Genomic DNA, 14,630 nt, shown 5'->3' with positions numbered 1-14,630 from the left:
TGCAAGCAGCATTTAGGAATCCTCTATAATTACTCAAATAAAATTGAATTGATCAGCGCATCAGTAAAAAGTAACTATGAAGTAGCCTACTGTAGGAATTGTTGTTGCTGTCCATATGGAATGACTTTTTTGCTCTGAAGATATGGAGCACTGTTAGGATATTCTTCTCTATTCACTCTAGTCTCACCAATAACGTTTATAAGCATATTTTGCAATGTTAATCTCTCTCTTTTTGTGCAGAGAACAAACTATGTCCACAGTAATGCATTAGTTATAAATGCAGTTCATCAAAGATGTATAAAGGCACATAGCACCATCAGCTGATGAAAGCATGCAATTACAGTTTTGGTGAACTTCGGTGTGTTGAACTCATTATAATAGAGCTGGAGGTTAATTTGCACCCAGGCATGCAGACAATGGGCAAAACTGACTGACTATCCTAGTGACACTTTAACTCATAGCTGTGAAACATCTTTGCCAGGAAGGGATGTTAGATGTTACAGTATTTTCATGCAATGGTATTTGTGTGTGTCTCTATGCTCATGGTTTAAAAAAGTGGTTCAAATCAAAACTCAAAATCTATACATCACATGATTAACAACAGGTACAATGTTCCCAGAAAGACCATTTAGTCCAGGTTGATGTGTCCCAGTTTATCATAACAAACATCAGCTGTGCTACTTTTGTAGAGGTTATCCCTTTATGGGTCCCCAGGTTTCAGGGTGTTTGGAGACACTGTCCTCACGAACTGTGTCTGAGAAGGCTGGCCAAGGAGAAGACTGCTCGAATTTTGACATATTGTAAAATATCTCGTGTCCACTTGAACTTTTTGTATTATTCTCCATGGGAGAAATGTGTCAACTGCCCTCCTTGTGTTTAGTCTGCCACTTGATGGCAGAAATGTCAATGTAGACTGTTTAGTCAGTGTGCTGTTTAAAACTTTAGAAATATGATGTGATCAATTACTATGTAAATATAATAGTAATAATTATATAATGAAGCTGACATGGGTCAAGAAAACAGGTGACCAGAGAAGAAGTGGGTTTTACCTTGAAATCGGGAAGAGATTCATATCACATACTTGTCTAAAGAGGACAATACCTTCTCAAACTGGTTTTTGGAGGCATGTGACTAAACCTGGAAGTCTGGTTCAGTCCATTACAACAGGCTCCTCCATATGTCCTTCTTGTCTCATTACTGACTCTGTAGTATTTCATTTGTTCATATATAAAAAGGGAAAAACTTAACATCAATATTTGACGACAAGAATACAGACATCAACAAATAATTCAAGCATTGTCTTATTTTAATTTTAAATATATTTATTTAAGTTACTTTCATATTGGTTATTGTGAACCATTTACATAAAGCCTCTCAAGAGTGAAAATAGAATTTATTGTATTGCATCTGGCATAAAAAAACTGCAGCCAAAGGCCACCATCGATGAATAATGAATACATTTTGAAAATATCATGAGTGATCTTTGGAAAAGTTCATCTAGTCTTAGACTTACAGTTTTATAAGCTATTACAGACTGGTATATTAGTTTACTTTCACAGTTTACAGAGCGCAGAGGAACTACAGGTAACACTCTGAAGGTCCATAAACATTAGACAATCTCAATTATAAATAAATCTTAAAATCTCAATGAATGTAAAAAGCTGGTAAGACAGTTGGTGCGTTCCATTTGACATGGGAAGTCGGAACTTCCGAAATCAAAGTTCAAAATTTCAAAAGAAACGCCCCCTTAAGTCGGATTTCCAACTTGGGAAGTCGGGAGAACCGCACTACCCCGACTTTGTGATCCAAGATGGCTGTCGTGGGTATCAACAGTTAGTGAAAGTTTTAGTTTATACTGTTTATTAGCACTTCTGTGTACTTGTGTCTCATATAAATGTTCGTACACAAAGTGCTGTCCAGCTGTCTGTGGTCGTGTTGCTACAGTGTTTAGTGTGAGTAAATACAAATACAATGTGGGTTGTTGTTTTTTTTTTAAATCAACCAGCGTATCAATAGCTAACCTGGCTAGTTGAAAAACAACAGCTGGAGGAGTGATGTTTTCTGACTTGTTACTGGAATGCCGTCAACTCGGGTGTGACGTCATTCTCAGCTCCGACCTCCGAGGTAAATGGAACACAGCAAGTGACTGTGTTACCAGTGACGTTATCCTAAATAGAGTGTGATGTGATTGCATAATAAAAAAGGCTGTTGAGACCAGTCCTCTGTTCTTGCTGTCCAGTGAGGCCATCGATCATCAGAGCCCTGGTGGTCCCAGACTGGGCTTTGTCCCAGAACACTTCATTCACTGTCTACACCTTCAGCAGCACAGAGTCTAACAGTCCAGCAGCACTTCCATCTGAGTGCTCACTTTACTGTCCATCAACCTCATCTGTGGAGAGGGGAGAGACGGAGAGTTGTGGGGCTGTGTGAGAGAAGAGCCTTTTCACAGCTCGTACATTACAGCCAATGCAAAAAATGTATATGCAATATGTGAGAATTATTTTGTTTTTTTCTGGGTGTGTTTTTTGTCAGTTTAGCTCTGTACAGTATCTGCTGTAATATTGGTACGTGCGCATAACTAGAGCAAACATAACACAAAGCCTATGTAATAGGGCAGAAACAGTGGCTGCACGCCGGTGTTGTGATATCATCCTACTATCATACCTTTAGGGATGAACTTCAGTGAGCTGCTGAATATTCAGAAGCGAGATAGCCCTTTGGCTGGCCCATCGTTTACAAACTCATGGCCTAGTCCATTTCCACATTTCCCACACCGCACCTAAAACACCACATCACACAGAGTCAGCACTAAACAAATCCTTTACTAGTCTATTAAGAGTTATAGGCCTAAGTTTTTTACCTACAGCTGGAACGTTTGTGTTATTTATACAGGTATGACATTGTGTGTTAGCGTCCTCTGACAGATTCAATAAACAAAGTGAATCTCTTTTCTACCGACTGTACCTTATATGCCCCAGGTCTCTCCTCATGTTTGGTCACACTGTCCTTTTGGATGGTCTCTGTGAAGGCTGGCCAGGGAGATGAGTGCTCATACTTGGAGCGGCTGGTGAACAGCTGGTGATCACACTTGGAACAAACATAAATCCCTGAGGAGTTAAGGATAGGAGAAGATGGTTGGTGCAACATGAGATAAAACTATTATAATACAAACCTTATTTAAAAATCGCCATCACGTTAGTACCAACAAACAGAAAATATATAGAAATATCTCATATATACAATTTTATGTTTTAAATAACTATCTTTATAGACAATGATTCATTTGTATTTGTTTTATGGTGTATTTCGTAGGCATAAGTTTAACTTCTCATTAGTTATACATCATCCCGTTTTGTAACAGAGTTGTTGCATAACCTGAACATAGGTTACACAAGTTAACTTACTTTCGTTATCTAATAAATTCTCTCAGTAATTCCATGTTTTCTGTGACCATGTGTACAGTGTCAAGCCCTCGTAAAAGTTTTTTTTAGTATCTAAAGCCTACAGGGTTAGGAGCGGATCGTTTAGTCCGATCTCCACATCTGTGTGTAACGTAAACGTTATTCAGCGTTACAATTAATAGTTAGCTAACAGTGGCTAGCTAGTTATCATTAAATCTACTTTTACTAAGTAGTCGCTAAACAGCACCCGTTATGCAAACATTTGAAATAAAGTAAAATAAGTTATGAGTAAGTCATGCAGTTACCTGTTTTAAAATGGTCTTTATAGACCTCTCCACCGAAGAAACTACAAAAAGACATTGCACCGCTTTCAGGTTAGTGTGAGTGTGTGTTTTGCTTCCTGCGCAGCCGCAGTTAGTTGTCTGGAGAAGCAAAAATTTGCTGGCTGCTGGCAAGAACACTTCCGGCTTGAGCTCATGGCCTTCAAAATAAAACCACAAAACTATGAAGTGTGCCAGGGTGTAGTTGTGCCCTTTTCATATACAGGCTATGGTTGTGCCCCTCAATCATACTTTAACAGTGTTTTAATCACAATCAATTGATAAATGTGTACATTCGACGGACAGGAAGCAGCACGTTAAGCTGGGAAAACATCTCTCTGACTCCAGGACCCTCAGCACCGGTTCCCCTCAGGGCTGCGTTCTTTCCCCTCTGCTCTTCTCCCTGTACACCAACAGCTGCACCTCCAGTCACAAGTCTGTCAAGCTCCTGAAGTTTGCGGATGACACCACCCTCATTGGGCTCATCTCTGGTGGGGATGAGTCCGCCTACAGGTGTTGCAACGTTGCCAACTTTTGCACATACTTGTCAGCATTTTATTATAGTATTATTGTATCTTTTTATATTTTTTGTATACTTGTAAAAAACATGTTTTGATCTCCTTACTTTTTATATATTTATATTACTATTTATGTTATGTGTATTGTAAGCACCAATTCATACCAAGGCAAATTCCTCATATTTGAAAATGTACCTGGCAATAAACCCAATTCTGATTCTGATTTTAACAGGACATTATACGTCAAATAATTGCATTGTTATTTATATTATTAATTAATTAATAGGGTAAATAAAATGATTACATTTACCAATTCATAAATACATTTTGGTATGCCATATTTTAATTATTAAACAATGATTGCATTGTGAAATTGAAGCGCAAAATTAATATTAGTGAAGTATTGTCAATTTTACTTTTTCTTATTCAATTTATTTCTGTGCCTATCAGAGTCGATCTCACAATTCATTCGTTTGCTGTTTTAACAGTTTCCATTTCACTTTAATTTAAAGACAGGATAAAGTACAAGTTAGAGGAACTGTTCTGATGCACTTATTCAAAGTACCTTCTCAACCAACGTTAATTATTCTCTTGCACTTTTAGATGCAAAAATACAACAACAAAAAAGCAGTTTGTGTTGCATTATTGTTAACTTGCACTACCAGTGATAATAATTGTGCTACAGTCCTAGTTTTAGTTTAATTCTGTTTTAAATTACTTTAGTTTAATGTCGTTTATGTGTCTGCAATGTGTCCCCCCCATCTCTATATGTAATAGGCGCTTTTATTCTGAACGATTCAAACCGGAAGTAATATTGTGGCTGCTAACGGCTCACAGGCTGTGAATATTTAGCTGAGTTTATCCTCTTTGCTATCCAGCTTCTAACGTTGATGTGTAGGTGCCGTAACTCTCTCCTGAGACATGAACACCACAATGTTTCAGCTGAGGTCGTTTGTCCATCAGCGGCTGTACACAGCGGCAGAGGAGATCCTCGGAGAGGTGGAGAAAACCATTAAGTTAGCTTTGTACGAAGCCGAAGTTAGTCGATCTAAAGAGGAGGTTGAAAGTCTGCGACACCAGCTAGAGCTTCTCCGAAAGAAACCAGGTTCGGGACTCCGGTTAAATGTGTTGTTTCGTAGGGTTTTGGTCTCGCAATGCCAGACCAACCTCAATATATAGGCGCATACGTTAGTGGTAGCTGAAGAAGTAGCTATAGATGTTGCGCCGTGCTTGTTCACGTATACGTACAAGCACTGCTGCAGCTGTTGTAGAAATATTTTAATACAGCACAGCTTTGAAGCAGCGTTAGCAACACTTTGCAGAAACCCCCAGAAGGAGAGAATCCCCATACAAATTTCAGTTTTTCCATACGGTCTGTATCTTTCAGACGTACTTGAAAAGGAAACATTGCAGGCTGTTGGGTAACTTTTACTCTTATCTCTTTTGCAGCTGAAGAGCCTTCACTGACCAGCAACACAGTGGAACATGGAGATGAGTGTGATGCCCTGTTGCTGCAGGAGAAATCAGGACCCTCAACACCAGAAGAGTCTAACTCAAGTGTGAGCGCTGAGGTCCCAGGACCCTCTCAACCCAGCACAGGTCTGGACAATAATAACTGGAACTACTGCTTGGTTGAGACGGACTTCAAGATGTCCGAAATAAAAGAAGAGCAGGCGGAACTTGGGGGTGACAGTCAAACTCAGATTTTCCTTCCGTCTCCCGAAATGGTGAAAAGCGAGCGAGATCAGCCAGGGACACAAGTGTCACATGAAATGCAGCCAGTTTCTTCAGACTGCTCTACAGCTCAGAGTGATGATGACGACAACAATGACAGCGATGAGGAGTTGGTGAACAGCAATGGAGAAAATACCAAAATTATGAAACAGAAAGGAAAGATATTGCAAGTACAAAGTGGCAGTATTAATAAGGAGTGTCAGACAGCATTGCCTCATGACAAATGTTCTGTTAAAAATGAAAAGGGCCGCAGTTTTTGCCATTTGTGCGGCAAGGGATTTCAGTACATCGGCTCTTTGATGAAGCACATAAAAACCCATGAGAACAAAAGTGATTGCACTGTTTGTGGGATGATGCACCAGTCCACAGAGGAGTTAGTAACACACCTGAAAGGTTATCACAACAAAACATATTTTTGTGACGTTTGTGGCAAGACTTTTGCCAATAACCGTTGTCTCCGGCTGCATGAAAGAATACACACAGGCATAAAAGAGTTCATGTGTCAAGAATGTGGCAAAACATTTTACAGAAGAGAGCATCTGATTGTACACGTGAGGACCCACTCTGGGGAGAAACCGTATCACTGTGACATTTGCGGGAAAGCATTTAGTCAGAGCCAGAACCTTACAATTCATAAAAGAAGTCATTCGGGGGAGAGACCATATCATTGTGGCCTGTGTGGAAAACTTTTTAACACTAGCAGTCACCTCAAAACACACATGAGATACCATTCAGGAGAGAAACCGTACCCTTGTGATATTTGTGGTAAATGCTTTCGCCAAAGTGGACAGATGACTAGACATAGGACCACACATACAGGAGAGAGGCCCTATGCTTGCCATGTTTGTGGTATGAGATACAGGTTTGCACCTAATCTTAAGGTGCACCTGCAGACTCATGAAAAGGCAGCCGCTGAGTGAAAACCATTACATTAACCAGACAAGACTATCTTGGAGCTGGTGCATGAGTTGGACAAGACAGGTTTACATGCATGGCATAACTCACCTGTTGGCCATTCTTGAGTTTATCTACAACTTATATGTACCAAATTTACTGCCAGCCTTTTAACGAAAGCATAACATAACTTGTTGTTGTGATTTAGTACATGTCAGGTAGCTACTGGCATCAGTACACGCTGAGGTACTTGAGTCATCTCACCGGGAACATTTAGGCCCAATCCCATCTCCATCCTAAAGCCTAAGCCTTGAACCTGAACACATTAGTCGAAGTCACCTGGTAAGTGTTAGAGGCTGTAAGGGAACAAAACGGTATAATGGGACAGCACCGCACTTTTCAACATATTATATTACCTTTACTACACGAAAACAGTTGTGGCTTTGGGACTTTTTAGCTGACCTTTTTTACTTCACGGCTGAGACAATGAAGGGGCCGATCCACGATCTTGCCGAGTACATTGATAATTTGAAAATGACCTGTGGACAAGAGGTCATTTTCAAATAATCAGTTTACTTGTTCAAAACGACATACACAAAAAAATCTTCTTTTTAATTCTAGTTGTTCCTTCCATGTTTGTTTAGATTTTTTTTTTTTTTTAACGCCGGCTTGCCTTGGTAACCCTGTGTTTAACGTCACAACGCTATGAACTGTGGGTAATTCCTTCAGGCAATGGAAAGTGAACGCGCCTCAGAGTCCGTGAGTAAGGAGATTGGGATTTAGCCAGTCACCTTTTTCTATCTGCAGATTGAAGTTGCCAGGCAGTACTGTCAAGGAAATTTGCTGAGGTTATTACATTTCATGAACCAATTAGAATCATAAAGTTGTAAGTTGTCCCACATTTAAGGCCCTGGATACCCACACAGGTGTTGGTAACTGGTCAGAGACGTTTGCTGTCGTTGATCAGACCTCTGTTTAGGAATCACAGCTAAATTGTCCGTTTTAACGAGTTCAACAAAACTATATGACTTCACGAATTGACCCTGCTTTTTTCACTTATTGCAGAGTTCAATCTGATTGGGAAATTGCAAGGCCAGTTTGAGAGAGGGGTTGGGATTGACCTCTTATTCAGCAGCTATTGATAACTGCACAGTGAAATAATACAAGCAGTTAAGGAGGGCCGCTGCTTAGCTATAGTGAATGTAAAGACAGTGATAGATATTAATGGAGTAAAATGTTTAATTAAAATATATATAATATACAACTTTGTGGACTGCTGCTGTTAGCCCGCTATTTTGACGAACTCCGGTCTGACTGCACCATGTGTGGGTGTACAGGGCTGACAGGCGCAACAAAACTAACGCGAGAGTCACACAGGTTCTACTCCAACTGGACTGAACACTCAAACACAGTGATGAGGTTGGGTCTGATCAAACAGTTCTTGAGATTTAACTGAAATTAACAATCTTAAGAGATTCATTATTAACCGAACATCCGAGTTCAGTTATATTGAAAATTGCCTTATAGGGCACTACATGTTATCTGTATTGTGTGTGACCACGAGTACTTTACATGTTTTAAACTTCCACACATTGGGAGAGATTTGGTGTCTGCCTGCTCAAAAACTCAACATATGGATAAGGGGAGCGATGCAGACAACAAGTAAAGAGTAAGCCAAATGACAGAACATCACTGTCCACCTGTATCGGTCCATCTTTAGATTAAATGTGACATAACTGATGACCCAGCAGCAGTACTCATCGTAAGTGTTGACACAACATTGGATACCCATCTGTGACGATGTGAATGTTCGGCTGTGATATATTTTTATAAGTGAGATTAATTTTGAATAACAGTTGGAGGAGCGCCTTTTATTTGTTATTTATGTATGTTCATAAATCCCTTCAGGTTTCTGTTTACATGACTTAGACTGCTGGAATATGTTGGCATTTATCAAAACGGTTAACTAATTCCTGTTCGTAAAACCAGTTTCACTTTGAGCACCACCTCTGTAGCTCTTGTTTTTCACATTTTATGTATGTATTTTTGTACATTGTTCTGTGTAATGTCTTCTTATGGTGAAACCAGATTTCCACACATAAAGTTTAATATACTGTTATATCACATTACTGTAGTCTGTTTACCCTTTCTAAATATCTAATGTTCAGCATCAAGTGATGTACTACTAGTAGCCTACTAGGCTATACATCTGTTATTACAAGGCTGGAGCTAGCAAGATGCTATAACATGGTGTAGATATGGTAGGCCTATTATGTGGATTTTCCTCACCGATATTAAGGCAGAATAATTGAAACACAATTTTAAAAATCAGAATTTAAAATAAGCAGATAGAAATGACATTTTATGATAAATTAGCTAAACCCCCCCAAAAGAGAACAATTATTTTTTTTTCCCCCATGAGGCCGTGGACAGGTTTTTTTTGGCTAAGGCTCTTTGGAAATGTTAATATGAAGATATGTGCATTCTCAATATAATAAGTTTTTTGCCTTTAATATGATTAATGATGAGGTGTTGACATTCTACTAACCTGTAAATATACAGAACACATAGATTAATGGACAGAAACCCCCAGAAACACGTTACATTTTCCACAAACAGTGAAAGAAACGCAGTGAATCTCCTTTGGGGTCGTCACGTGACTGAAGGTTTGCTTCCGTTGTAACCTCCACACTGCGCATGGCTGTTTGAGTCCTCTTCTATTCAATCTCTCACCACCATTTCTGTCCACTGAGGACAACACAATGTTTCAGCTTAGGATGTTTGTCCACCAGCGGCTGTACGCAGCGGCAGAGGAGATCCTCGGAGAGGTGGAGAAAACCATAACGTCAGTTTTCTACGAAGCCGGTGTCGTTCAGCGACCGAAAGAAGGTCTCGGCGACAGGAGTCAAAAGCTGCACCAGATTTCAGGTTTGGGTCTTGGTAAAATTAGCTCTACTCTCTCTCTTATGTGAAAAGTTTTAAAAGCGCATAACGTTACTAATTCAAAGAATAACCCGACATCCAGCCTCTCCAGGAACCTGGCCTAATGTAAATCCAGACTCAGCTATCGTCCTATATTCAAATTAACGTTAGTTAGTTTCCCTTAGCGTTTCAGAATCAGTGAGAGTTGTTGCAATGCTAAATATGTTCTCATTGATTACTTTATTGGTTGATCGATTGGTCTGTAAAATGTCAGAAAAAAAGTGAAAGATAACCAAGTTGTTTTGTCATAAATACCAAACCCAAAGATATTCTGTTTAACTTAGAAGACACAGCACTTCATATTTGAGAGACTGTGCGTTAAACAGTGAACTTTATACATTTGTGCATAAAAATATGACTTCAACAATGATCTAAAATGTTAAAGAATAATTTTCTATTGATCAATTGATGGATTAATTCACTAATTGTTTTAGCTATAATCCAAAGTAGCCTATTAAGTAACTTCTACTTTGTAGCTACAGATGCTCCACTTACCAATGCAGGTGTGACTGGAGAGGAAGTGCTGCAGGAGACCTCAACACAACCCCTGAAACAAGAGGAGTCTAACCTGAGTACGACTGAGGTCCCGGGCACCTCACAAACCACTGCAGATACAGAAAACGGTGACGGGAACTGCTGCTATGTTCAGATTGACTTCAAGATAAAAGGGGAGCAGGAGGAACTTGGGGGTGACGGTCAAACACAGGAGATTGTTTTGCCTTCTTCAGAAATTGTGAAAAGTGAGCAAGATCAGTCAGACCCACAAGTGTTTTGTGAATTCCAGCCTGTTTCGTCAGACTGCTCTGCAGCGCAGAGTGGGGGCGATGGCAGTGATGAGGAGTGGGTGCAGAGCAAAGGAGCACAGGTGAAGGCAAAGAGACAAACATTTTTGCGAAGACAAAATGGCCGCATGAAGCAGGGGGGTCAAGAGGTATTACCTGATGGAGATTCATCTGCTGAAAGTGAAAAGGGCCGTAGTGTTTGTCCTATATGCGGAAAGGGTTTCCAGTACATCCGCTCCTTCATGAAGCACATAAAAACACATAAGAGGATTGAATCTATGAAGGAGCTTCTTAATAATTTGCAAAGGGCTCACAACAGGCGACTTGTTTGCGATGTGTGTGGCAAGATGTTTAGCAGCCCCCGTGGTCTACAGATACATTCAAGACTACACACAGGAATGAAAGACTTTAAATGTCAAGACTGTGAGAAAACCTTTAACCAGAAAGTGCACCTGATTGTGCACATGAGGACACATACGGGAGAGAGGCCGTACCGGTGTGGGTCATGTGGGACACAGTTTTACACCAGTGGCCACCTCAAGAAACACATAAAACGTTTTTCGGGAGAAAAACCCTACTCCTGTGACATTTGTGATAAACGTTTTTGCCATAGGGGACAGTGGATACAGCATAATAACACTGTACACATAGCAGGGAGCATGGAGTAACTTCTACATGTATTTTAGATAAAACAGCTTAAAATGCACCCTTGATAACTTTGATTTGATTTGATTGTGCCATTTTCTTCAAACACCAGCTTTGAGAGTATTACTCTTGCTGTTCACAGTCACAAAACCAAGTCAAGAACAAACCTCTGCCAGACCAGCATAACATCAGATAAGAGTTTAACCAGCCCTGTGTAGGAAAAACAACGGCAGAGAGAAAAAGACTTACTGCTGTTTGACTTCCCGGTGAGCTAGTGGAAACCTGTTGCCTCAGGTTTGTGATGTCAGAGGCTATAGGAGCGGACGGCTGGTTCAGGCAGAGTGACTCATTTGTCTCATTTGTTATATGTACATTATATGTAAATAACTCTCCTTGTCCTCAGGCCCTTCCTCTCCACACCAAAACACTGAAAGTTGAAAGTGAAGTGACAGCATAAAAAAACTGACCTGATCTAAAAATTGTCATTGAAAAACACATCAGAATGCAAAATGTATAAAAATAAAACAAAAATAATTTTTGATGTCTGTGTTTGTTAGTGAAACCTTTTTCAATGCCAATACTTGTTTCAGACTGAGCCAGTACAGCTTATATCCAATGCAGATGTTTCAGTACCATTGTTCTCTTTTTCAATTCCAGCTTGGTTTTCAATTTTATTTTCAACACCAAAATTTTATCTGACTGCCACATAACTAGTCATCATAACTGATGTTTTCTGTGGCTCTTAAAAAATAACCCTGATCATGTCTAACGAAAGATGCTTTTGAGTTGCATTATGGGAATTGTACAATCTGGTGTTTTTGGAGCTTGACCCTGCTTTTTTGATTTTTGTTTTTTTTAAATCGGCCTTTCTTTCCCCACTTTATGGAAGTGCAGTGCTAAATTGCTAACACTGGCTTTTTGGTCTCACTTTTAACTGAGTGCTAATTTTTAACTGTTGAAGATCAGGTTATCTGTTGATCAGAGTATGCACAGATAATATTCAATAAAATCTCCAGATACATTGAAATACTATACAGTAATATGACTGTAATGCTGCACTGAATACTATAGCAGGCCGTTATAATATTTATTCCTTAAAACTTAGTCGCTATTTAAAAGCTTATTTACTGAAAGTACTTATTTGTCACTAGTAACTAGTGACTATAGCCATTTTACTAGTAACAATTGATTAGATACTAGTTCTTAATTTAGTATTCCATTAGTTACTAGGGATTAATAACGCATTTTTGCCATTTGCCAATCTTGCTTCTCGGCTCGTGGAGCCCAGCGGTTCCAGGTCTGGTGCGCTTCTTTGGCTTTGTGCACCAGGTTCTCTAAATGGCGGAGCATAAAGTCATATGCCTCCAGGGGTGTGTCAGGCTGAGTGGAGGAGACGTTCTCGCACTCTGCCTCTGCAGCTTTTAGAGCAAGGGTCAGTTCTCTTTCACCACATGAGGCCCATAATGTCTCCTGGACAAGGTGCTTTACCTCTTTTAACTTCTGCTCACACTCTTTCTCCGTCTTCTCTATGTCAGCTCTCTGTTGGTCGCTTAACTCAGGTGCGCCCTCTGCTTCGGTTCCTTTGCCCTGTGCAATGTAAGCAGCCTCAAGCTCCTCATTTGCATCCATCACTTTAGCGCCCTCTGCTGTGAGTCTTTTGAAGTTATCTTGCAGCTCCTCCACAGACATCTCCATGTGGGTCCTCGTTATATGGTTGGTGAGTCGGGAAAAAAGTCTCTTTACTGTAGTTCGCTCTGTTTTCAGCTCTTCGAGTGACTTGGACTCGGCCATGTTGCCTTTTTTGGCTGTTGGACTGACAGGTGAACGGCAGGTAGTTGATTTCTTCCAGGCCCCCAGGTGGAGTCTTCTCCCTCTTTGTGGTGGGCTCTTGTGGAGTCTTCACTTGTCACGGCCGGTTTCCTACTGTCAGGCCGGTTTTTCACTGTCAAGTGTTTCTTTTAACTGCGAGGTGTCCACACTTGACAAGGACCAGACTTCGGATTTCACTCAGAATAATTTATTTGAATAATTGAACAGGAGTTGAACAGTATAGGTGAAAAACCTTTAAACACAGAAATAAAAAGCATTTTGAATAAACAGGTATTTCCACAGTAAACACAAGTCAAGGTAAATATTTCAAAAACGGTAAGTATATTTGCCTAGTCCCTATTATTTAGCTGCTAGTGCTTATTTTGTAGTTACCAGGAACTATTCTACTTTTACTAGTAAGAATAAAAATGTTTATACTGCCTGAGGGAAATGAGTTGCAATTTTCACAGCCTGGCGAAATGTCTAAAGTGTAATGCATTTCCCCCCCCCCCCCCCCCATGACTTCTGAGATATGATAAACATTTTCAGCATTTTCAACCTGTTTGCCAAGTTCACCGTCATTTATGAATTTAGCCTCTTAACAAAGCATTTAAGGATTTACAGACACAGAAAAACCTGCCAAGATAACTAAACACCTAAAGTAATTTCATAATCTCATTCCACATTTTATCAGCAAGTATAATCACACTGTGGCCTATGTAAAAAGCCTCTTTTTTGCAATCTGTGGATGCTTACCTTAATTAGGAGTTAGTTCCTTCTCCTCCAGATGATTGAATCACCCAGGTGCTCTGTAAGAACAAGAGTTTCTTATTATGCCAAACTGCATAACAAGAAACATTTCTTGGTATGCAGTTTGGCCAACAGGAGGCAGCACACACCAAATGTATTCTGTATGAGTTGGACTGATGCCCACTCCTGCCAGTAACATTAGCTTTACATCATTAAAATCATGTATGTAATAACTATTACGCACCTGTTCTGTTGGCCAACACGTCTTTCCACTAAAGCTCCAGTTACTAATGTAAAGTGAATACAGTGGAAATTATCTGTGTGTGTGTGTGTGTGTCTGAGGACTAATACTAAAGAAATTAGGCGAAAAATATTCAACTTGAATAATCTTAAAAACATTTGATAATAAAAACATATCAAATATTAGCAACTATCATGCACACATCACTTCAGTCACCACCATCCTGCTGTATTTTAGCATCAACTTGCTTGTAACAGCAACTTTTGTTATGCTACTGGAAATCCAAGTGTAGAAATCTTTCCACAAAAATTTGGTGCAGCCGGCAGTTAGGCCTAAATGTCAGGTCATACAAGGTCAGTTTATTATTATCTCCCTGTGAGTGTCTGGGGCTGCTCCCTGCTGCTCTGATGGCTGAAATGAGCAGGAAGCAACAATATTATCCGTGCACATGCTAAAAATCCAGCTGTTGTCTTCCCTTTCCTCAACTCTCTCTCTCACCCTAAATTTATTCCTTTCATTTATCACCAAAATCACATATATGTTGCATGTCTAAA

At 39.9% G+C, this 14,630-nt stretch overlaps 3 protein-coding genes across 4 annotated transcripts; 2 read left to right on the top strand and 1 right to left on the bottom strand.

Annotated features, from left to right (window-relative positions):
* Positions 1–1,950: 1,950 nt before the first annotated feature.
* msrb1a (methionine sulfoxide reductase B1a) lies at positions 1,951–3,819 on the bottom strand. The gene is made up of 4 exons (XM_038699963.1): positions 3,707–3,819; positions 2,965–3,107; positions 2,665–2,779; positions 1,951–2,389 (listed from the first exon to the last, which is right to left on the bottom strand). Exons 1-4 carry the CDS (start codon positions 3,759–3,761, stop codon positions 2,370–2,372), a joined length of 333 nt encoding a protein of 110 aa, XP_038555891.1. The 5' UTR covers positions 3,762–3,819; the 3' UTR covers positions 1,951–2,369.
* Positions 3,820–5,056: 1,237 nt separating this feature from the next.
* On the top strand, positions 5,057–8,993 carry LOC119888968 (zinc finger protein 37-like). Its single transcript, XM_038699788.1, has 2 exons — positions 5,057–5,344; positions 5,689–8,993. Exons 1-2 carry the CDS (start codon positions 5,161–5,163, stop codon positions 6,891–6,893), a joined length of 1,389 nt encoding a protein of 462 aa, XP_038555716.1. The 5' UTR covers positions 5,057–5,160; the 3' UTR covers positions 6,894–8,993.
* A 570-nt stretch (positions 8,994–9,563) lies between these two features.
* LOC119888996 (zinc finger protein 436-like) lies at positions 9,564–11,817 on the top strand. Of its 2 annotated transcripts, none has more exons than XM_038699836.1 (2): positions 9,564–9,795; positions 10,332–11,817. In XM_038699836.1, the coding sequence occupies exons 1-2, from the start codon at positions 9,630–9,632 to the stop codon at positions 11,297–11,299; spliced, it is 1,134 nt and encodes a 377-aa protein (XP_038555764.1). In that variant the 5' UTR covers positions 9,564–9,629; the 3' UTR covers positions 11,300–11,817. The 2 variants fall into 2 exon arrangements, with proteins under 2 accessions (XP_038555764.1, XP_038555755.1); XM_038699827.1 differs by having other exon boundaries at positions 10,326–11,817.
* Positions 11,818–14,630: the final 2,813 nt, after the last annotated feature.

This window comes from Micropterus salmoides, unplaced genomic scaffold, assembly GCF_014851395.1.
Source record: "Micropterus salmoides isolate LMB-PRFRI ecotype aquatic unplaced genomic scaffold, ASM1485139v1 Ms_hic_scaffold_10, whole genome shotgun sequence".
Classification (NCBI taxonomy): domain Eukaryota; kingdom Metazoa; phylum Chordata; class Actinopteri; order Centrarchiformes; family Centrarchidae; genus Micropterus; species Micropterus salmoides.
The sequence above is the reverse complement of the archived record's forward strand: the minus strand, read 5'-3'. Positions and strand labels throughout refer to the sequence as shown.

Coding starts and splice junctions, on each gene's coding strand:
- LOC119888968 (XM_038699788.1), top strand. CDS start 5,161: ATGAACACCACAATGTTTCAGCTGAGGTCGTTTGTCCATCAGCGGCTG. Junction 5,345..5,688: donor GCTTCTCCGAAAGAAACCAG/GTTCGGGACTCC, acceptor TCTCTTTTGCAG/CTGAAGAGCCTTCACTGACC.
- LOC119888996 (XM_038699827.1), top strand. CDS start 9,630: ATGTTTCAGCTTAGGATGTTTGTCCACCAGCGGCTGTACGCAGCGGCA. Junction 9,796..10,325: donor AAAGCTGCACCAGATTTCAG/GTTTGGGTCTTG, acceptor TCTACTTTGTAG/CTACAGATGCTCCACTTACC.